The sequence below is a fragment of the Lycium barbarum genome, chromosome 6 (assembly GCF_019175385.1).
Source record: "Lycium barbarum isolate Lr01 chromosome 6, ASM1917538v2, whole genome shotgun sequence".
Taxonomy (NCBI): Eukaryota; Viridiplantae; Streptophyta; class Magnoliopsida; order Solanales; family Solanaceae; genus Lycium; species Lycium barbarum.
The window spans coordinates 124,955,872-124,979,700 of NC_083342.1; the positions used below are offsets into that span (position 1 = coordinate 124,955,872).

Here is a 23,829-nt window from a genome sequence, read left to right on the forward strand (position 1 = left end):
TGGCTTAACGTATCTAAAGCAGCTTATAAGCCAAAAAAAAAAAGTTGGGCTACCCCAACTTTTTTTTTTTTGACTTATAAGCCGTTTTCAGGTTATAAGCTGCTTTTTTTTTAAGCCCATCCAAACAGGCTCATATATATTTCACTATTTTTTTGATCAGAAATTATATATATATATATATAAGGGACTACAAAAGGGCTTTTGTAGTCCTTACAAAACTTTCCAAAAAATGTCAAATTTTCAATTAATTACCTCTAGGTCCTGATTTTATTTTTTAAAGTCAAATTTATTTTTTGTTCTTATAGTTTACTTTTTAAAAGCTATCGAACATTCTGCCTTATTTACCTATTTTCTATCCGGTATCCGGTACCCGCATTGGAGCTTGCATAATCCAGATTCGCGTCGCATAAGGCTCAATCGAGGAAAAGCTTCCTACTAAAGATTTTTTGATACTCAGGCTCGAACCAGAGACCCTTGAGGCCCTGACTAATGGAGGAACAACCTCATCCGTTGCACTTTATTTTCCCTGTTACTTTCTTCTATGGATCTTATCTATTAACCTAAAAAAAGTCATTTCTTCGCTAGATATTCTTGCTTCTTGTTGCTCTTTGTTTTCTTCTTTTTCATTTGTTGCTTATTATAGATTTTTCATGTAAGCATTTCTTTTACTTTATATTTGTATTATGAAATTTGAGAATTTCTGAAAATTCTTTTACTCATATGTAGGCATTTCTTTTACTTTATATTTATACTTTAATAAGCTCATATGTATTCAAGATTAGTACAAAAATGATTTTCAGATAGTTTTAAAAATTATTAAATGATGCCATATAATATTGAAAATGAAGACAATATTATCAGTCAAGATCGGGTTATCTTTAAAATCTCTTGTTTGGTTAATTAAAATTAATCTTTTAAACACAAAATGAGTTTGAAGTAGGGCGGAATCAGAGTGTCAACTGCCGATTTGATCGGATTTGATAGCACTTTGGTTCAAATTATGTATTTGTCTTGAAAGTTCATTAAATATGTATAAATTATTAATTTAGAACTAAATAACTTAAAATATTAGGATTCGAAACTCATATATTTCAAATTATGGCTCCGCATTTAATTTGAAGTAAATAATTTCATCAAAATGAAAGTTAAGATATTAAAGGAGTGAAATGAAAGTTTTGCTTTTATATATTAAAAATATACTTATTTGAAGTTTAATCATTTTTTTGGCCAAATGAAAAAGATTTTATCAACCAAGTATAAAGTTAAGTACATGCTATTCCATGGGACTATAGGAATAGCTCTCTCAGTGCATCCCGCAACACCTTCTATGCAGTCTGGAATCAATGCTAAGCTATATCTAATTGCAACACCAATGTTATTTGAAGTTTAATTATTACAAACATAAATTATATTTTTTTTAATTAAAATATTATTTTTATATCTGGAGTTAAGCCAGGGCCTCGTGAGACTAGTAGTGTAAATAAAGAAAAAGAAATGAGATTTTCTTTTCTGGGGCCTATCCAGTATAATTAGATGTAAAGAAAAGTATGTGGTACGAATATTACTTTCTTCGTCACTTTCCCTTTGATTGATGCAAATAAACGGAATGCCAATACTTTCTTTTTGTCTCTTTCGTTTTCTTTTCCTTGATATTCTTGTTTTCTTTTAAGAAAAAGTAATGTATATTTTTAACTTTCCAAGAACTTGGCCAAATTATACTATATAAGTAGCAAGAGAAATCCAGTTGAACGTTTGTAAAGTTGGAATATTATAGATACATTTCCAATCCAAATCCATGCAAAATTTGAATCATATGGATATATGCGCTTAACTCTGTGTATTTAAGTTAGTCTCTGGAGCTTTGATTCAAATTATAAGAGCGGAACACAAAATATATTAGTTCGATGGATATTATGAATAATAAGTTCGCATGAATCAAATTTTGGTATCTATTTAAGTAGTGCATGGAGGAACAGATCCATTACTCACCACATTTTGAACCGTGCAATAATTGACTAAAAATTTCTTGATTTATTATATAAGAAAAAAATTGCGGTTACTTTTGCAAAAAGTGTTAATGAAGCTTAATAAAACCTTTAATCCAGTTTTCCTTTTTTCTTTCAAAGAACAACATAAGTCAGCTAATACATGGATAAATTTCTTTTACAATTTAATCGTTGTGAATTAGGAAAGGGATTGAATTTTGTTGGCCCAAGGAATGATATTCCCTAATGAAGCTTAGAGTACAAGACAATTTTCTCTTTTAAGTGACTATTTTAAATAATGTTGAGGAGGCACCAAATCTAAAATATATATAGTTGACCTATCAAATCATTTCTTGAAGTAAAATTGAATTAAATTATTTTAGCAACAAAATGGACGTGCAGTAGTCATGGCCACCCTATCCACTGACAATTTAGTAGAAAAACATTTCTCATCACATGGAAGACCAAACAAAGGTATGTCATTTTGGATTTGGTTTGATACTTTTTTCTTTTGGGAAACATTAAATTTGGAAAAACTTTTAGAAAACGTTTAGGAAAATTGTTGTTACCTTTTGAGAAATATTTTTGAATATTTGCGGTAGTTCTTGTAAAAGATCTACATTTAACTTCTTTTTTGGTTTTCAAAAAGTATTTTTATTTTGAATTTTGCTAAACAATGCATCTTAAAAAAAAAGAAACACAATTGTTATTATAATTTTTTCAAATCCTTTTCAATCCAAAGTTGATAGTCACTATTTGCTTATGAAAACTAAAAGTAAAATAAATAGCTCAAACTTTATATACCTTGTATAAATTCATGACAAGTTTGATTAGTAAAAGCAATTAAGCAATACTTCACCCAAATTGATTTTTTTTTTTTTTTTTTGTGGATAATTGGTAGGATCTCAGGAGTTGTTTTAATTTATTGTTTTTCATTTAAATAATTGATACCAAGCATTTATTAACCTTGTTAATTCTTATTTACGCTTAATAGACTCACTATAGGAAAACATAATAGGAGCAGATCTGAATTCAACAACGATATAACCCGTGTAATCGCACAAGTGGGATATAGCAAGTCGAGAATGTTAATTGAATTTGTAAAATTAAGGCTTAGATTATTATATTTTAAAAAAGAAAATAATGGAGAAGTGGTTTAAGGGAATGAATTGACAGGTGTGTAAGCAATTTATTTATTTATTTTAATAAAAAAGTGGGTAAGCATTTTCCTCAATCTTATTTTAAACTTTTTTGCTTTTCAATTTTCTCTTGTTTTCTTTTTTGTCAACATTATATTATTACTATTATATATAAGAGCAAATGTGGGGACTTTTGTAGTCCTCACAATAATTTCCCAATTTTTTTAAAATTTTTTAATCAATTACTTTTAGGTCCTAATCTTATTTATTTAAGTCACTTTTTTTGCTTTTTGTTTTTAAGGTCTACTTTTCAAAAGCTATCGAACCTGGAGACTTTTGTAGTCCTCACAATAATTTTCAAAATTTTTTAAAATTTTTTAATTAATTACTTTTAGGTCCTAATCTTATTTATTTAAGTCAATTTTTTTGTTTTTTGTTTTAAAGGTCTACTTTTGAAAAGCTATCGAACCTCCTACCTCATTTTTCATGTTCTTTGGTTTTCTGATTGGTGCTCGATATTCGCATTTGAGCCCAATTAATCCAGATAATTCGCACCGTATCGCGCCTATTCGGGGGAGCGCTTCCTCCAAAGATTTTTTCCATATCCATATTCGAACCCCTAATCCCTAATTAAGAGAGGAGCAGCTCCATCCGCTGCACAAGTTAAATTATGTATTTGTCTTAAAAGTTCATTAACTATGTATATATTATTTATTTAGAACTAAATAACTTCAGAAAATTAGGATACATAAGTTATAAATGTCAAATTCTGGCTCCACATTTGATTTGAAGTAAATAATTTCATCAAAATGGAAGTTAAAATACTAAAGGAGTGGAATGAAAATTTTGCTTTCATATAACTACCCACTTGTGGGACTACAATGGGTATATGGTTGTTGTTGTTGTTGTTGTATACTTGTACTAACACAAATTATATTTCTTTAGTTAAAATATCTACTTTTATATCTTGAGTTTGGGCCCGGGCCGAACCCCTAATTCCTAATTAAGAGAGGAGCAGCTCCATCCGCTGCACAAGTTAAATTATGTATTTGTCTTAAAAGTTCATTAACTATGTATAGATTATTTATTTATAACTAAATAACTTCAGAAAATTAGGATACATAAGTTGTAAATGTCAAATTCTGCCTCCACATTTGATTTGAAGTAAATAATTTCATCAAAATGAAAGTTAAAATATTAAAGGAGTGAAATGAAAATTTTGCTTTCATATAACTATCCACTTGTGAGACTACAATGGGTATATGGTTATTGTTGTTGTTGTTGTACACTTGTACTAACACAAATTATATTTCTTTAGTTAAAATATCTACTTTTATATCTTGAGTTTGAGCCCGGGTTTAGCACGGGCCTCACATAACTAGTAATTATATATAAGAGAGAATGAGGGTTTTTTGTAATCCTCACAGGGTTATTTTTGTCATTTGCTAGAGTTTAGTATAGGATTTCAATATTTTTATGCTTACACTTGGCTGCAATAGTTATCTTAGCCTTGCATTTTCTCACTTTTTGCCCTCGTTAATTTCTTAAGACCACCCCACTTGAACCTTCATAATTGGTGTGTCGTTTGACTTTTTGTGATCTCTTGTTGATCTTTATTATTAGGTTATTATTTGTCCGTTGTGGTAAAGTTTAGAAATTTTGCAGCCAATTTTCTTTTCCAATTAGAGAGACATTTGAACGTGTCTCATTATATCTGCTTATATTTGTCCTAGATTCAATTTTATGTATAGTTTCGAAAATCTTTTCCTTTATGTACTTGAATTAATATTTATTATTATCCTTATAAAATTATTGAGTAATCCCTTTAAATATTACATATGACAAATCTGTTAGTTTTTATGATGAGCTTGCTATTAGTAATGACTTTAAGATGGCTAATTAGAGTAGTGAATGTAGTTTTGTGTTGTTTGCTAATTTCAACTTAAAATCGATGTTTGTATTTATTTTTCTTCTCGAGATGTTTAGAGAATGCATAAACAAACTTGGTTATGAGCTTCAGAATTAGTTGAGAGATAATTTTAATAGAAGTTAAAATTGTTATGGTTTGCCCCAGCATTTCCTACATTATTTGAATTCTACCTTGATTGTGTTTTACTTCAAAAAGATTTTCTTGGTGTAAAAGTTTTTTTTTTTTTTGTGAAAAAAGACTCTTCCATGTCTATCCTTTTCTTGGAGGAGAAGTTTTAGACTTCTATAAATAAAAGATCATTGCTTTTCATGCAACAACATAAGAACATCCACAATGTAGTCGATTAAATAGTCTTGTTTTGGGGAGGGGGGGGGGGGATTATTTTCAATATTTTTTATGCTTTTATATTCGTTTCTCATATGTAGATCAACTTATCAAATCATATTAGAATAATGTCTCTTATAGCATGTTTTTCTTTGTTAGCTGGCTTATCGTATATCAAGGTTTGCAATTATCAGCTTTTATATGACGCCCTTATTTTTTATCCCAACAAAATACCTAAAGCAATAAAGGAAAATAAAGAAGAAGAAATGTAAACAAAATGATTAGTTTCTTCGGTAGACTCTTGCTAGTACGGTATCGTTTCAATTATGTTAACATTTCTCCATTACCAAAATATCTGCACCTATGGGAACATCTCTACCGTCGAACCATTTCCGGGTGCTGCCGTGCCGTGCCACGAGGCACGATCATGGAAGTAACGAAAAAGAAAAAGTTATGTAATTTGACTATCTGTTCTATCCATTAAGTTTCTACAATAATTTGTTTTTTTTTTCCACCAATGATTTGGTCAGTTAAACTAAACTGACTTAATTAAGAAAAAATGAATGAAAATAGTTCTAAAAAACTTTCAGTAAAATAAACAAAAAAAATTTATATCCTACATTTGTATTTGTCTGAAAACAAAAAAATTGTTGGATAAGAAAAATGTTATTATTAAATTTAATTAATGCCACAAAGAATGGACGAAAAGATATCCGGGCTTAGCACGGGAGTGATGTTAATAAAAGAAAAAAACATTTAACCCCAAAGAGTCGACATAGAAAACACAGAGACAGAAATCCTCTCACTTCTCAATACCCCAAAAAAAAGAGAAGAAAGAAGCAAACATGAGCAACGAATAGTACGAGATTCTTCAATATTCATGCAATTATTATCCATTATTTTCATGTTTATTACTAATTTCGTTGTTGTTGTTGTTGTTGCAGCGATTACTTGTTCAAACTGTTGTTAATCGGCGATTCTTCTGTCGGCAAATCGTGTCTTTTACTCAGATTCGCTGTATGTTTGCCTAATTTACTTTCGATCTTCTCTTTTTATAGTTTATTTTGTATTTATGAATGGAGTGTTTAATTTTCTTTGTTAGGGTATGTAATGCGTGTGCTTATTTTTTCAAGGATAATGATTTATTGCTTTGTGGATATGATTATCTGGTATTTATGTTGTTTTAGTCGTTTATCTGAAAGAGAAGAATGATTTATTGCTTTATGGATATGATTATATGGTATTTATGTTGACTAATTATCTGGTAGTTATGTTGTTTTGGTCATTTATCGAAGAGAAAAAATGATGTTGTTTTGGTTGATTATGTTTTAGGATGATTCGTATGTTGACAGTTACATTAGCACCATCGGGGTTGATTTCGTAAGAATCTCCGTCTCTCTCATTGTTTGTGTCACTTGTTATTATTTTATTTTATTTTATTTTTAAATGATTTTTGGGATTATTATTTTGTAGAAAATTAGGACGGTGGAGCAGGATGGAAAGACAATCAAGCTGCAAATTGTAAGTATAGCTGACTGTTGCGTGTTAGTTCACGTGAATGTCTAAGTTAAGCTTATAATATTGAGCTTATGTTCAGGCTGCTCAGTTGTTTTACGAGCCATTTTAACGATGCAATTTATCATTTGAATTTGATAGTAACTTTCAGAGTCGTGTTGGCTTGCGATCGCTTTAATCTACCGTAGTCCCTCTGTTCTCTACTGAAATACTATATGGGATTAATGGGAATCATTCTTTTTTATTTTCTTAAGCAAAATGATAAAGCAGAATCATTCTACTTATTCAAAAAAAAAAAAAAAAAATTAAAGCTGAATCGTTCATATATTTGTTTTTCTCTTTCTAAGTTATTTTGGACCCTTTGGCTTCAGAATAGTTTGCCATGTGCTAGAGTTAGACTTATTAGATCTGTATCTGTTTTGATAAGAAAGTAATTTTTTGATTCTCTTCTTGTTAACAAGTACGCGTACAAGATTTTTTTTTTCTACTTTGAATCAAGATTTAGAGAAGACAAGGGTAAAGAAAGGGTGATCAAATGGGAAAAGGGTATTCTGGTGGAGGAAAATGGAAACTGATTGATTAGCCTTTGACTTTTGCCTTTTTTGGGTTGCAGTGTTTGTTATGGTAGTCTGCTGCTACATAGTGTTTGCAATGTTCTTTTGTAGCTTATTACATGGATGGCAGAGATATAGTGGATGCTATTCAATAAGATGAGTTGTATTATTTTGCTGTTCTTTGATGCTGTATTTTCTCTTTCGTGGTGGTTAGTATGTTGGTGAGTTTCAGAGTGGCGCAATAAAATCTGCAGTTACCATTATTTGATTGATTGGTACTGCGTGCTAAAAAAATATTGAATGTTAGGAAGAGAATTGATGTTTTGGCTAGGACAATCATCTATCCGTTATCCACTCTACCCTTTTATTAGTGATATCAGTGTTGGGAAGCTGGCATTTGCTCAAAAGCATAATTACTAAATAGATCAGCTACGTCTTTGATGCTTACTCTATCCTGATTTACATATTATAATGCCACACCTGCTTCTTTTTTTGCAGTGGGATACTGCTGGTCAGGAGCGGTTCCGGACTATAACAAGCAGTTACTATCGGGGTGCACATGGGATTATTGTGAGATATTACACACATTGACCAGAACTTCCTCTGGCCATAAAAATGAGAAATAGTTTAAATTTGAATTTCATGACCTCCCTGGCATCTCACTTTGGCTGCAGATTTTTGATAATTACGCTTTACTTATGATACTTTTTCTTGCATCCTAATGCCTCAGATTTTGATTCTTTTGAAAATAAAAACTATATATTCATATCTTCTCTAATTATATCTTTATAAGGTTAGGACATTCTGTCAATCACCCACTCTATGATCCTTTTTTTGTCAATTTTGAACCACAGCTGGTTAATCAAGTTTTACTGAAGGTATCGGTAGGTTACTGTTGGCTCCATAGGTGTAACTAACTGATATTTACTCTTATTTCCTAGTTAATATTGACATTGATATTACTCCCGCCATCCATATTATGTCACGGAGTTTGACCTTGACTTTAACAACTGTGAGAAGATTAACACATCAGAAAATCAAATATTACTTGTTTGTCCCTCTGAACCCGTTGTATACCTTTCTTTACTTTTTGGTTCTCCTTTATCCTGACAATCTTTTAATAGCCCATTCTCTCACCTTCTACTTGTTATCGCCATGCGTGTAAGTCTTTCTGGTTAAAATAAATGCTCATGTGGCTTCGTTTGTTCTTGAAGTGTTCTTATTTGTGGTTATATATGGTAGATTGTTTATGATGTAACTGAAATGGAGAGCTTCAACAACGTCAAGCAATGGCTGAATGAAATTGACAGATATGCAAATGAGAGTGTTTGCAAGCTTCTGGTGGGAAACAAATGTGATTTGGTAGAAAACAAGGTCGTGGACACACAGACAGGAAAGGTATTTTATGTTGCCATTTTATCAGATAAAATCTTGTCGCATTTGCATTTGTACTGCTCAGGTATTTTAGTTCAGTGGTACTATCAAACCATTGAACTTGGCTTGCTGAGAAAAGCTGAAAATCATCTCATTTTTAATGGTTATTCTAACAATTCTCTTATGTTCTTTCATTTAATTCCTCCCGTGAACTCAAGCAATGTGCCACAAACGTGTTAATTCCTTTGCTATACTCGAGTAGGATTTTTGTTTTCGGGATAAACATTAGACAGTGTCTTTTGGATTGGAAAAGGTATCTACCTGCTTTGGCGTCTATCTTCTCTATGAATATGTTGGACAAATCTTCAAAAAAAGGTGTTCAGATTGAAAAAGTAAAAATTTGGAAATTCACTTATGCTACTTTTTCTTTGTAGTATGCTTATGTTTGGAGTACTTTCTGCAACCATTGTTTGTAATTTCTGTGTCAGTGGAAAATTGAAGAGGAACGCGCTTTAGCTGCTACAATGGGCTAGCTCATTATTAGCAGTCACTGAGACTTTGCATCAAACCACCTTTTGGACATGCTTGCTGACACCATGATCAGTTAGAAACATTGTATACCTGTGACACCAGTGAATAGTGATCAACCAGCCATTAACTCTAACCTCCATCCTCGTGGCTTACTTGTTTGCCTCATGAAACCTAAGTGTCACTGGAGCTAGCTAGATCTTCAGCTCAGAACTCCCTAACTTCAGTCACTTTAGCCACACTTTTGCTTGATCTGTGTACTCAACGTACCCGAGTGTATTTAATGTCTGGCTAGGTGCACAGAGTTGCGGTTTCTTTTGGTATCCATGATTGTTGTTGTGTTGTTGATTGCTCATGGCACTTGTGCAGTGACACCAGTTGGGTGTAAATTATAGTTACTTTTGGGGTGGAGCAGAAGATTGGGAGGGAGCACGATAACTTAGTTTACATGTGCAAATAAACAATCCTAGAAAGTTGTCATAAGTCATAAGTTTGTCTTTGTGAACCTTGAGAGCAAGATTTCTGAAGGTGATATGTGGTCTATAATCAGGCTGTTAAATGTCGCTGTATTAATTGGCAGTGTTTGGCTAGTCTCCGGCTTTTTGCTGGTAAAGATAAATCATTTTGAAAGTTTTCCATTTCTGTATGCTCTGGCTTCAATTAAATACCTCTGATGATAAAAGATAACATGTGAAAATTGTTGTTAACATGCAGAAGTAGCTCTCTAGTAAATCTGAATTATTTTGGATGTTTGTAAACCTGTTGATAGTGCTTTGGGATATTGAACTTGGTGATGTAAAAATTTAGTTATTCCCTTTCTTTTGATTATTCTCCATTTCTTAGTTTTAGGGTATTGACACAATGAAACATATGATTCTGATAGTCTTCAAATTATTCTAACAAAGGTTGAACTTGACCACATGGATGATATTCTTAGTCATATGACTTAATTATCAGTTATGTCTTATGCATTTGTAACATCATTTCAAATTTATGCAGGCTTTGGCAGATGAGCTAGGTATCCCTTTCCTTGAGACGAGTGCAAAAGACTCCATTAATGTGGAGCAGGCTTTCTTAACGATGGCTGGAGAGATCAAGAAGAAGTAAGTTGGCTAATATTTCTGTCCACGTTTTATTCCTGCAAAATGTGTAGTTCCACCATTTTCCCCAATAACTTCATTCTATTTCCGATTTGGGTAGTGATAATGAACACTGATACATTTCAACATGTTTGTAGCTTACCAAGATATAATGCATTAGTGGGTATGAAATTGTCTATAAATATAGCTCTGGTATATGGTCAGGCTGCGGCTGCTATTGTTTCCTTGAACTAGTTATATATTGATGAATTTAACTGATGTGAACAATGTTGGTAATAAGTAAATGCTCTGTTCCACCTGAACCACATCTCTTAGCAGTTCGTGGTTGGTCTTTAGGTAGTTTCATTTTAAGAGCTGAACCAAAATTTTGTTTTGCAGAATGGGTAACCAAGCAGCTGGAACCAATAAGACAGGTAGTACTGTTCAAATCAAGGGACAACCAATTGAGCAGAAGGGCAACTGTTGTGGCTAACTGCTGATGCTGTATCCCTCTGTTCCAATTGCAAAATGTCGAACAGATTGTAACTAAACATATGTTTACTAGAATGTCCTGTGAATCTTCCCGTTAGTTGAAGTATCTTTCTAACTTTGCTTCATGTCGTTATGTGAAGTTGTCTGGCCTGAAACTTTAAGTCGATTACATAACAGTAAGAGGCAAATCTGATGAGTTTCACTTTTATGCACTGACAGTGTATAGCTATTTGACACTATCAGGTTAAGGTACTTATAATAAGTAACTTCCCGTTGCTAGTCTAATATGATATAACCTGAAAGTAGAGTAAATAACTTCCTCATACAAGTTAAAATACTGATAACTTAAGTACACTCTGTGTAAAATGGATCCATTGGCATTACGGAAGTGAAGCATGACCATCTTGGCGGAATAAAAGATGAAAAATGCAATCTATCATTCAATGTTGTATGTTTGATGAATTATTTTTCGTAGATTCATGGGATTGGCGGACTTCCTATGGTCTTTCCTCTTGAAAATCTCTAGGCAAGTCTTTACTTACATATGATTTTGTAATTTGTTGACTCGGTAAATTTAGAAGCCAGTTGTAACAGTAAATGTCTGACATTTAACAGTAATTGTCATCTGTCGGGGAGATAACAAGCATTATCCAAGAATATAGCTGGAACGACACTTAAAAGTATGAGTGGGCCTTGTGGGAGATTTGAGTGAGTAAGGATGAATTTGGTTCATATATAAAGAAAAACAAGAGATACCCAAGTACTGTAGTAATAGAGGTAAAGTATACGTTTAAGGTCACATAAAGGTGAATATTGATTGATGCTTGGTAGATCTATAATGGAGGCTTTGATTGGAGAGTAGTGTTCTTGTAAACATAGTTGATGAAATAGGTAGAAGTACTTTTTTTTTTATCCCCTTTCAACCACTATAAGATGGGTGATGATATATATATATATATATATATTTGAAATGGCAAATATTCGAGGTGGGTGATGATATTATTAACATTGCCGTCTGTGTTAAACTACTTTAACTTAAGAGAACAACTTTTGACTGAGTTAATTCCTTCAGTAGTCACACATGTTTTGGAATTGTCTCATAAAATCACTTTTGTTTCTTGTAGGATTATAATATTATTGAACTATCACTATTTTCCTTAAAAAATACGACACACCACAAAAATCTCATTCTCTCTTAGTTCATAGGCCATGTCACATTAAATTCTATTTTTTAATAATAAATTTATTTAACTCATCAAACCCATTTAATCCAACCCAGCTCAGATCTAATACTCTATTTTAAACCGTTAAAAGATCCAAAGACAATATTTTATCAAAAAATTATGCTGACTTTTCAGAGTACGTGCATTTGTATAGTCTATGATGTTTCTTATTTTATTTTTATCAGTTAATCTATTATGAATTTAGTATTAATTGAAAGTATAGTGTATATGTGGAATTAAATATAAGGGAGTCTTAACTCATGATTGGTATACTGTACAATGCCATTTGAAAAAAAAAATCATGTAATAAAACAAGAGAAAGAGACCATATTACGAACCCAGCATCTTCATCACTATTAATTAACAACTATTAGCTGATTAAAAAAAAACAAATGCACATTCAATTGAGACATGACAATAATCAATGATAAGATCTATGGAATTTAAGTTGTGCATATTCAACAATTATTTAATTAGCTATATAGACTAATGGCAGAAGTCTTGTATAATTGGGAATTTAGGTACAGTAATAAAATCAAGGTTATCATCGGATTGGAAGGATTGAAAAATCATCTTAGCATAAAGTGAAGAAAAAGATAATGCTATTTTGATTGGAGAGGGATTAGAGGGATAAAAAATAATAATTTCTAAACATTTGGTTGGAAGTATAAGAAAAAAAAATTCGCATAATTATAGTTAGCGTTTGATAGAAGATAAAGGGTAGGAAACATATTGGGGAAAAAATGCAAGACTTAGAGTGTGTTTGGTACAATGAAAATATTTTGTTTGGTACAATGAAAATGTTTTCTTGATAAATCGGTGATTTTTTTATTTATATTTTGGTGTTTGATAAGTAAATAAAAAATATCTTCCCAAGAGCATTTAAATATAGAGTTTAGGTTTTATATGCCATTGGTGTAAATAACTTCGGATCTTAGTATTAAATCGCCAATATTATTTGGGTATAAAATAGGATCTTTTTTAATCGGATCTAAAATTGGGTATAAGACATGGGTTATGTTGGATTAAATGGGATTGATGAGTTAAATTAATTTATTATTTTAAAAAATAGAGTTTTAATGTGACATGTCATGCCAACTAGGGGAGAAGAAAACTTTCATGGTGTCTAGCAGTTTTTGAGGAAAATAGTGATAGTTGAGTGATATTATAGTCCTAAAAGAAACAAATGTGATTTTATGAAGCAATTTCCAAAATAGGGTGACCATTCGAGGAATTAGCTCCTTTTTCACCGGATCAAAAAGAACTCTAGAAATTGCTATCTTTATAGCATAATAATAGGGGTTAATTGTTTTGCCAAATGGTGGCAAATTGTTCTCCTTAACTTGCAAACTTCGCTTCTTTACGTAAAACAGATATAGTAGTTTTGAGTTATAAATCACACCGTAGAAATTAAATACTTAATTATGTCATTTGAAATAAACTTCAGCTTTGAAACATTTGATTTAATTCTTTAAGAACCATACTATGACAAGATTTTAACATGTACCTTCCTAATGATGAAATAGGGTATAACATTTGACCAAAAATATAGAAGGAAAAAAAAAAGGAGAAAGAAACAGTACTATATTAAAACTAACAAAAGGAACATATAGAAGCTTAAAAATCTAATGACCATCACTATGTAGAGCAACACGCCTTCTTGGGGGCAGGCTCTTCTGCCCCAACAACAAGAGTTTTCCCTTCCTTGACAGCAGCTGCTGGCTCCTCTGAAGAAAGTGGCTTCTTACTGATTATCCGATAGATTTCTGAAAGAATCGTCTGGAAAGACTTCTCTACATTCGTTGCCTCCAATGCAGATGTTTCAATGAAAGAAAGGCCCTCTTTTTCAGCAAAGCTTTGAGCATCCTCTGTAGCAACCGCTCGGAGATGCTTCAGATCGGTTTTGTTTCCAATGAGCATAATCACAATGTTCGAATCTGCATGGTCCCTCAGTTCCTTCAACCACCGGCTAACATTCTCAAAGGTAGTTGGTTTTGTCACATCATACACCAGAAGAGCCCCAAGAGCGCCCCTATAGTAAGCACTTGTAATGGCTCTGTATCTTTCTTGTCCAGCTGTGTCCCAGATCTGAGCCTTAACGGTCCTTCCCTCAACCTACACATATATCAGAATTGAGAAAAAAATATGTTAATACAATATAAATTCTACAATTACCAAAACTTGTAGCACCACGATAGCAATAAGAACACAAGTGTTATTCAATGGAGTACAGCAAGGTGAATCTTTGTTGGATTACCACAAAAGACTAGACTCATGGCATCTCTTAAAGATAGGAAACACTAGAGTGGTCTTCGAGAATCATGTTTGACCTCAGTGAACTTGGAAGATGCTCTGTTACTCCTTATTTTGGAAATCCTGGGCACTTCATTAAATTTAACAGCGTGCACCAGTTGCTCAGGATGAAGACAACTAGGTCCTTGCAAACTTTGATTATTAGTAGAATGGACCTCTTTATTTGTTTCAAGAGTAACATTTAACAGGTAAAGGTAAGATTAAAAGATGACATGCAAAATAGTATAAGGTAGTTTTTTGATGAAGAGGTTAACAGTTTTTTGTTCTTTTAATAGGAACCCCAAAACTTCTTTTTATCAGTATAAGAAGCCTTGGCATAATCACATTAGGTTCCCTAGAGTTTGAAACTTGTAATAAACAGCTGGCATCAAAACCAAGCAAGTGGATCATGTAACAACATTTGCTTTAAATAAAAGTTCTTTTTCTTTCATAGTCTGGCATTATATCTTTCCATATAAAAGGGTTACATCTATAGAAGCATTTGTTACAGTAGTAGCTCCATTAGATCAGGATATGTTTGTTAGACAATTACAACATCTAGCATCTTGAGTCATCTTTGTTACACAGAGAGCAGCTAGCCTTGGTTGGGAGGAGGGGGAAAATCGGGGTAGTCCATCCTTTAGACAAAACGCAATTTGATAAGAATCATTTTGCTAAGTGAGAAGGCCAACTAGAAGTACTTCAGGCCACACTGCACACTTTATGTCTCCTTTACCTCTTTTAACCCTTCATGTCCTTTTCTACTAACAAGGTTCTTAACTTCTTATACAGTTCACCAAGACTAAGACCGCACCACGGATGAGGAATGTCTCTCTCTCACTCGAATGTCTGAATTGAGGATTTTCAAGACAATGGAACCATTCACAACTTTCATAACTATAGACATACACAAGGTATTCATTTCATTTCAGCAGTAAAGATGCTCTCTTCTTCTTCCCTTTCCTTGCACTTACTTCCAATCAAAACTACACAAAGAGCCACATGAGAAAATTGGACCATGGGGTAAATGAAAAATACAGAAGGTCACAATGAAATAATACCAGAAGAAATGACTATTGAGGTTTTTCTAACATGGACTGCTTATATTTTTATGACGGTTGTGCTCGTCTTGGGCCTGGCCGTGCCCTTTTCGGTTGGTCAGGCTCATGCGATGCCGATGTCAATGAGGAATGTGTACAATAGACACTTGCAGTCCGACCCTTCCCCGGATCCCGCGCATAGCGGGACTTAGTACACCGGGCTGCCCTTTTTTAGAAGATTAATCATAAGGGGAGATGAAGGGATCCTAATGCCAAATAAATCTTGGGAAGAACAGAAAAACTATTGGCATACTCAAGTGGACTAGTAACTTTTAACAACTTCACCATATATGAAAAAGTTACAAGTGAAGAGAATGGCCAACAGAAAAGGGAAGTGAAAAGTAGACCCTAGGATGTTTGGGTTTTATTATTAGCATCATAGCCAAGAGAACACAGAATATATACTGCCAGTTCCTCCTTTCTATTCACTCCATTTTAAATGAAAATAAAAATGCTAACTTTATCTGCCCTTATTTTATATATATATATATTTTTTTTTTTGATGACATGGGAACCCGCAGCCGCTACCCTTTGGGTGCGCACAGGGTAAACCTAGCTCCTTTGTAATAGCTCACAAACCACAAAGGAGAGATAGCCCGCACTAGGCAAGCCCCGTGCGATGAGCTCGACCCAAAAGGCAAATCCGCTGCTGCCGTAGGCAGGGGGTTTCGAATCTAAGACCTCCATTATGAAAGCCCCATGTTCAACCAACTGAGCCACCCTTGCAGGTCACTTGTTTTATATATTTCATACTATCAATGCATAAAACTTGCACAATTACACTCCAATCCAATAATAATTCCTTTATCCTTCCTTTCCTAGAAATGAATAAGAAAATTAAGAACCAAGAACTAGAAGTTTTTCATAGATCTGGAAAGGTCATTTGACCCTGTTGGTCTCAAGGATCCCAACATATAAATAACAAACAACAAATATGGTTCAAGCAAATGGACAATCCTATATCCCACTCTATTCCCCCAAACAAGGAAGTCAGTTCTAGAAACAAAGCAATTAATGTGCAGAAATATAAGATCCACGCAACCGCAATAAATAAACTGTACACAAATATATGGACATAACTTTGTCAACTTATTTTTAATACGAGGTCCGTATCACGTAGAGAATAAACTACACACACAACAAATATATGCATATGTACATCTCTAGATCTTAAACCACATTAAAAAACGGAAGAAAAATTAGTTTACACGAAACAACATGTGTCATTTACATAAACTCCAGACATTTAATACATCAATTAATGCAAACACGGGGTAAATTAACACGTATACACAAATGCATTATTCTAAATGGTAAAAAAAAAGGACCTGAAGAGTACGAGTGGCGAATTCAACGCCGATAGTGGATTTGGACTCTAAAACGAACTCATTTCTCGTGAATCGAGATAGCAAATTCGATTTACCAACTCCTGAATCGCCGATTAATACTACCTTGAACAAGTAATCGTATTCCTCTTCCGCTCTTCTCGCCATTTAATCGCCTCCGATTAATTAATACTGTTAATGTAATGTAAATGCCTTTTTATTCGGATCGATCGTTGATGATGATGATGATTGATGACAACAAAGCGTGAGGGAAATAGAGAATTTTTTTAATGACGAAAATGCCCCTTGATTACCGGGATTTGATTACGAATTTGCCCTTGGTGAAGTGCGAGATTTTAGCGATAATGCGCGTTTCAAAATTTTGACTTTCCAGAATTGTACTGTTATTGACGAAATATTTGCGGTTTTGAATTTCTAATTCTTCCAACCGTATTTCTTTACCCAATAAAAACCGTCAACGCCTCCTCTCTCTCTCTCTCTCTTTTTTTCGAATTTTTTACTGTTTTTGTAATCCCTCGTTCATGATAAATAGTGTTTTTAGCCGATGATGTCATGCATGTCCTTAAGAAATTGCTCACTCGTAAAAAATTAAAAGTGTTTTTACTAATTTATTCTTAATCAAATTTCACGACTTTATAAGTTAACTCTTTTGTAGAAAAGTTGCTTAATGGTTCTTGATTATACAAAATAAGGATTATTTTAGAAGAATAAGATTAATTTCTTTTTGAAATCCTAAAACACCACTTATTTTGAAATAAAATGAAAAACTTAAAACACCATTTATTTAGAAACATAAGGAGTATCACTTTGAATTTGACTAATCTAATTCGCATTAAAAAATTCATTTCGGAAGTAAAACTTTCTTACAAAATTTCATTTTTTATGGTAAATGTTTCTTACCAAAAGCAATTTTATCTTAAGCTTGAGACCTAATTAAATAAAATGAGATACTCATCGCACCCATACCTTTGACGGTAATCAAATATATATATTAAATAAAAGTCAGACATACTTTTACAAGTTTTATAATAAAATTTGCGAAAAGCCGATATGAGTCTCAAATTTTATACTCCCTCCATCCTAAACTAATAAAAGATGCTCATGAAATTAAGCAAGCAAAAGAGTATACTAGTATGAGCAAAATAATTGATTGTAGCTTTTGTATATTACCAATAACATATCCAGTGTAACCGCATAAGTGGAGTCTGGAAAAGATAGTTTTGTATATTAACATCATGAATGGGTTAAAAACATTATTTAAAAAAAAGAAGAACAGGTAAGCAGTAAGTGTAATATCTTAACAAAAAAACTTATATCTGACAGGAAATCTCTGAGAGTATTTATTTTGCCCAAAAGTACTGCTGGGAGAGGGAGCATTCTAAAAAAGATACAGTCAGATCTCTCTATAACGGCATCCGCATATAACAACACCTCTCTATAACAGCTAAGATTTTTTGGAACCGATTTTTTATGTTATATTTTACTTATCTATAACATTATTTTACCTATAACAATAACAACCAAATTTATAAAAATATGTTCTTTGTAAAATCACCCCTCATATAGCAACACCTCTCTATAACAGCTAACATTTTTTGAACTGATTTTTTATGTTATATTTTACCTCTCTATAACAGCAACAGTCAACTTTATAAAATACCCTCTTTCTAATTTACGGATCATTGATTTATTTTTGGAGAAAAGGCCATAAATAGTCCCTTATCTATGGGAGTAGGTCTAAAATGGTCCCTTAACTATACACTTATCGGTTTTAGTCCTTTAACTATCCAAAAACTTATCAAATTTGGTCTCAGTTTATTTTTTTATACAAACATCGTACAAACTCATAAATCTTCGTGAGATTAATCGTTAAATCATTCCTCAGACCTATATTTCTCTCTTCCTGCTTCTTTTCCTCAAGTTCCTCTTGTTTAAAAAAAAAGGAGCATTCTGGCATTGGTGTCGCTCTCGAGTCTCTAAAATTCGAAAAGACAAACTCAGGCACAAAATTTCTATAACCATTCTTCTCAAACACTGCTAAAAAACTGGTAAAAACCGACGGAAAGACCGACGGATTCCGTCGGTTTTTTCAATAATTTTAAATCTTTTTTTTAAAGAAAACCGATGGACTGTGTCGGTTATTTTTTGCACAAAAATGCACGAAAAAATATAATTATTTTATATATTATTTTCTAAAATAAATCGATGGAGTCCGTCGGTTTTTTATTTTTATTTTTATTTTTATAAAAAAACCGACGGAGACAGACTCCATCGGTTTTTAGAGCGAAAAAACATATTAGTGGTCTAGTGGTAAAGCCCTTTAATGCCACGGAACATACCCAGGTTCGATTCCAAGTTCCTACATCTCATTCTTTAATTTCAAAAAAAAAAAAACACGTGGATTTTTTTTTTTTAACAAAACTGACGGACTAGGTCGGTTTTCCGTCGGTTTTAATCGACGCAGTCCGTCAGTTACGAAACGCGAGAGAGAACTTGAGGAAAAAAGTTGAGGTTAAAGATGAACTTGAGGAAAAAGAAGTACGGAGAGAGAAATATAGGTCTGAAGAATGGTTTAACAATTAATCTCACGAAGGTTTATGAGTTTATATGTTGTTTGTATAAAAAAATAGACGGAGACCAAATTTGATAAGTTTTTGAATAGTTAAGAGACTAAAACCGGTAAGTGTATAGTTAAGGGACCATTTTAGACCTACTCCCATAGATAAGAGACTATTTATGGCCTTTTCTCTTTATTTTTGGGGTATGTCGCTTCTAATTTCTCCTCTCCCTTAACAGTTAAAGAGGCAGACCCTTGAGGAGATAATACATGGTTGGTATCTAAAATGTGCAGTATTAATCTCAAACCATAATTAAAAAGGTTCGGATTTTTCTTTAAGATCATGTAATTAGTACTAATTGCTAGTAAACAAGAAAGGATTTATTGAACTCTTTAAAGTCAAACATACAAATACAACCTCAATTTCAACACAAGCAGACCATACTGTATTTTCATCAAGGTACACACAACTACACATGATTCTTTCCATAACCATGTGAATATATTTATTATACAACACAATGCTTATATCAATAAGATAGACACAACACCAACATGATCAATTTCCATAACCATGAGAACTTATTTTTTAATTACATAATGCGTTAATCAAGTAGTAGACACAACTCCGTGATCCTTTTTCAGTAACCAATATGCATGTGAATAATTAGGAAGCAACTTCAAGAGATGGGTAGTCACTGTAGCCAATAACTGGATCAGTAGTGTAGAAAGTGCTTCTATTGTACTTGTTAAGTGGAGCATTAACCTCAAAACGCTTAGGTAAATCTGGATTAGCCAAGAACATACGTCCAAATGAGATCAAATCTGCATAATTCTCATCTATGGCTTTGTCCCCATCAGATTTACCATAACCACCAGAAGCAATAAGTGTCCCCTCAAAAGCCTTCCTAATGGGAAGAAGACTTTTATTAGCTGTTTCTCTTGGCTCCATCACATGAAGATAGAGAACATCAAGTTTGCTTAGTGCATTCGCCATGTAAGTTGCTAGTGCTTCTGAATTTGAGTTCTTTTTGCCATCAAAAGGAGACAGTTTTATACCAACTTTATCAGCTCCAATTTCATCTGCAACTGCTTCTACTACTTCCAGGGCAAGGTGACAACGATCCTCGATACTTCCACCATATTCATCAGTCTTATCATTGAATTCGTCAATCAGGTAGCCGCCATTTGAAGCGTTGATCTCAATTCCATCAAATCCTTTATATCATGGGAAACTAGTTAAGCTACTAAACACTTGGAAAATGAACTATAAGTATGTAGTTGAGTGAACTACTTCTCAATTTCATTATAATGTTTGAATTTCATCGTCAAACTTGTAATTGGTAAAAATTGAATCCCCTGCAGTTGATCAGTTATTAAAAGGAAGGGGAAGGGGAAGATTGAGTAATATATTAAGTTACCAGCTTTAATCGCGTTACGGGCTGCAATCCTGAAATCATGAACAATGAAAGGGATTTCTTCAGATTTCAGAGGAAGAGGTGTAGGTTTCTCATAAACTTGATCATCAGGTCCTGCATGTAAAAAGAAGACAGAAACCGCATATAATCGAGAGATGCTTTATAAACTATATCATAATCTTTGACTACTGCATGATGTGTAAGTCTTACTTGTGGACCAGCCAACGCCAATCGAGAAAAATAAAGCACTAATAGTAGGGACAGACAAGCGGCCTGCATGCCAAATTTGACAAAAGAAGACGCCTCCTTTGTCATGAACACCCTTCACTACTGGTTTCCATGCTTCCACTTGCTCCTCACTCCATATTCCAGGCAAATTTGGGCACCTTTAAGAATATCGAAATATTGTCAATCATTAGTGAAAAGGTAAAACAAATCCAGAGTTCTATTGAAACAACTTGTATATATCTCATTAACCGTGTTTAATTCTCGATGATCTGACTATAATAAGAAGGGAGGATATCGCTTATTCATTTCACAATTAGAATCCTTATTAAACAATAATGTCTAGGCATCTATCACAAATGAAGTTAGATACCTCACCACGTACTTAGCTTTTATAAGTGCAAGACAGTAAGTGGAGTTGTATTTTTTGTGCCCAACAAGAATTGAATATGCTTTGCTCGATTTCATATAATATAGAAATACGTGAAGAACTCTTATATTGGGCAAGGGGAGGAGGAAGAGAACTACGTACTCTTTAGAAATATCGGATGCAGCAGCAGCTTCAGAAATGAGAAGACCTCCATTAGTAGCTCTTTGCGAATAATATTCAGTTACATGTGGCTGTGGGGTATTATTGTATGACCTGTTCCTCGTTAGTGCCGGAAAAACTATTCTGCATTATCCAAGAGTTATAATATCCTGTGTTAAGAGTCTAAATTTAAGGCAGTTATTACATTTAAAGAGCTAATTATTCTTAGGCTGGATAATAATATGAAGGTAAAGAACAAAGGTTACTGATGAAATTGAGATGTATATACTGACCTATGAGAGAGTCCGAATCTCCCCAGTTTGTAAGGAGTACAGAGGGGCACGGCAGAGTTAGAGTTCGCGTCCATCTTCAAAGTCTCTCTCTCTTCTCTCTTCTCTTCTTTTGGGTTCTAGGCAAAGTCAGAATTCCCTCCAATATATAGACAAATATGACAGCTACTAATTGTATGAATATCTTTGTTGATAAGTAAATAATATCAGGAATAATATTTTTAAAAGATCTGTACAGCTTGAGCATTAAAACTCTCTTCCATCATCTAATTATAGGGGGTAGTTAGCATTTTCGGCCATTGACCAAAGAAGATTGCGTGTTTTACATGATTATGAATTTAGAAAATAAAGAAAAATGAAACAAAATTGTTTGGACAATGTACAAAAATGACTCGCTTTACTTTGAAAGGTAGGAAGGTTGCAAATGATAATGTGATCAATGCTTAAGAATGACTTACTTTACCATAGAAATAGTGAATTTGCATCAAATCATGTGCTCCAAAGGCCAAGAATCATAAACATCTTATCACGCTGATCATGCGTAGCAATGGTGAGTTATTGGTAGCCATCAAACTTAGATTGCGCAGTTGACATGTCTACGTTGCACTTGGATGAAGTGTGATAACATGTCTAAATGAATCAAATGAAGTTTGAAATACCAAACTTAGCCATAATTCGATAGGATGCTGAACAAAAGCAATTTTAAGATCAGGTTTCCCTTATTCACAACAACTGTATTGACTATTCATTCTTGAATTTTGTGAATGGGTCTCTTTCTCTCACCCATTTCGTGGATAAGACATAATAATTAACTAGAAACTGGAAATGTAGAACCCTCTGCATCGATGCAGACAGCTAAATCAGTTATTGAGTATCAGAACTATCTTCCATCTCATACTATAGAATAGTTATCATTTTCAGCCATTGACTAAAGGAGCTATCGCGTGTTACACATTAGTGTTAAAGAATTCTCGAAAGAAGGAAAATACATCACAAAATTGCTGGTCAATGAATAAAAATGACTTAATCCAAAAAAAAAAAAAGGCAACTTGCAAATGAAGGTGTGATCAATGATTAAAAATGGCTTTCTTTGCCCAAAAAATAGGAGATATGCATCTGATCATGTGCTTCAAAGGTTTAAACCCATAAACAATTTAACACGCAGATCATGCATTGCAATTTGCAGCTGGCATGCTTGTATTCTTCTTAATGCGATCTTAAAGAATCAAATGAATTATGAATGCACCAACATTGCCCTAATTGTAGGGGATCGATGAGAATGCTGTTATTTTAGACTGTAATTTATGAAAATCATAAAACAGAAGAATGTAGCATTCTATCTTCTATTTTCTCACTGAAACACTGAAAAATTATCAAAAAAAAAAAAAAAGGTACCTGGAGAAGAATTCCATTTGGCTGAAAGAGCTACTAACCAGCGACATGGTTAGAACTTAGAAGCACTTCTCAAATTCGAAACTGGTAATTACACCATCATTGACCCTTCTTCATCAGTTTTGCACACACCCAATAAGCTATCCTACATTTGTCCCGCTTTATCTAATTTAAACAAGATAGTACTTGTTGTCTGTTATATCTCGTATATCCCTATTTTAGTCCAATGAGCTAAATATTTACCAATGAAAGTTAATCCACTAAATAACTCCTCATTATTAATTCCAGTATTATAATCTCATCAAATTTCCGTAAAATTTATCTCACCAAATGAAAAATTGAAATGCTTGAAGTTAGACATTATAGTTTTTATTTGAATGGTGATGAATTACTGTAGTCAATACTCAGCATTTTATGACAAATGGCAATGAAGTACATTAGTCCTCTCTTCTAATTTTTTTGCTTTCTCCTCTTCTACTTCCCCAATTCATACTACTTGTGGCCAGTGGCGGAGTCAAGATTTTCAATAAGGGGGTT

At 33.1% G+C, this 23,829-nt stretch overlaps 3 protein-coding genes across 4 annotated transcripts; 1 reads left to right on the forward strand and 2 right to left on the reverse strand.

Moving 5' to 3' along the window:
• The first annotated feature begins 6,080 nt into the window (after positions 1-6,080).
• LOC132598625 (ras-related protein RABD1) lies at positions 6,081-11,132 on the forward strand. Of its 2 annotated transcripts, XM_060311613.1 has the most exons (8): positions 6,081-6,237; positions 6,323-6,395; positions 6,711-6,758; positions 6,852-6,899; positions 7,946-8,017; positions 8,690-8,845; positions 10,349-10,452; positions 10,828-11,132. In XM_060311613.1, the coding sequence occupies exons 1-8, from the start codon at positions 6,224-6,226 to the stop codon at positions 10,919-10,921; spliced, it is 609 nt and encodes a 202-aa protein (XP_060167596.1). In that variant the 5' UTR covers positions 6,081-6,223; the 3' UTR covers positions 10,922-11,132. The 2 variants fall into 2 exon arrangements, with proteins under 2 accessions (XP_060167596.1, XP_060167598.1); XM_060311615.1 differs by lacking the exon at positions 7,946-8,017.
• Positions 11,133-13,585: 2,453 nt separating this feature from the next.
• LOC132598628 (ras-related protein RABA2a-like) lies at positions 13,586-17,267 on the reverse strand. Its single transcript, XM_060311617.1, has 2 exons — positions 16,864-17,267; positions 13,586-14,258 (listed from the first exon to the last, which is right to left on the reverse strand). Exons 1-2 carry the CDS (start codon positions 17,026-17,028, stop codon positions 13,782-13,784), a joined length of 642 nt encoding a protein of 213 aa, XP_060167600.1. The 5' UTR covers positions 17,029-17,267; the 3' UTR covers positions 13,586-13,781.
• Positions 17,268-19,811: 2,544 nt separating this feature from the next.
• Positions 19,812-22,032, reverse strand: LOC132598626 (12-oxophytodienoate reductase-like protein). Its single transcript, XM_060311616.1, has 5 exons — positions 21,904-22,032; positions 21,614-21,754; positions 21,067-21,242; positions 20,860-20,970; positions 19,812-20,656 (listed from the first exon to the last, which is right to left on the reverse strand). Exons 1-5 carry the CDS (start codon positions 21,975-21,977, stop codon positions 20,106-20,108), a joined length of 1,053 nt encoding a protein of 350 aa, XP_060167599.1. The 5' UTR covers positions 21,978-22,032; the 3' UTR covers positions 19,812-20,105.
• Between the last annotated feature and the right edge of the window lie 1,797 nt (positions 22,033-23,829).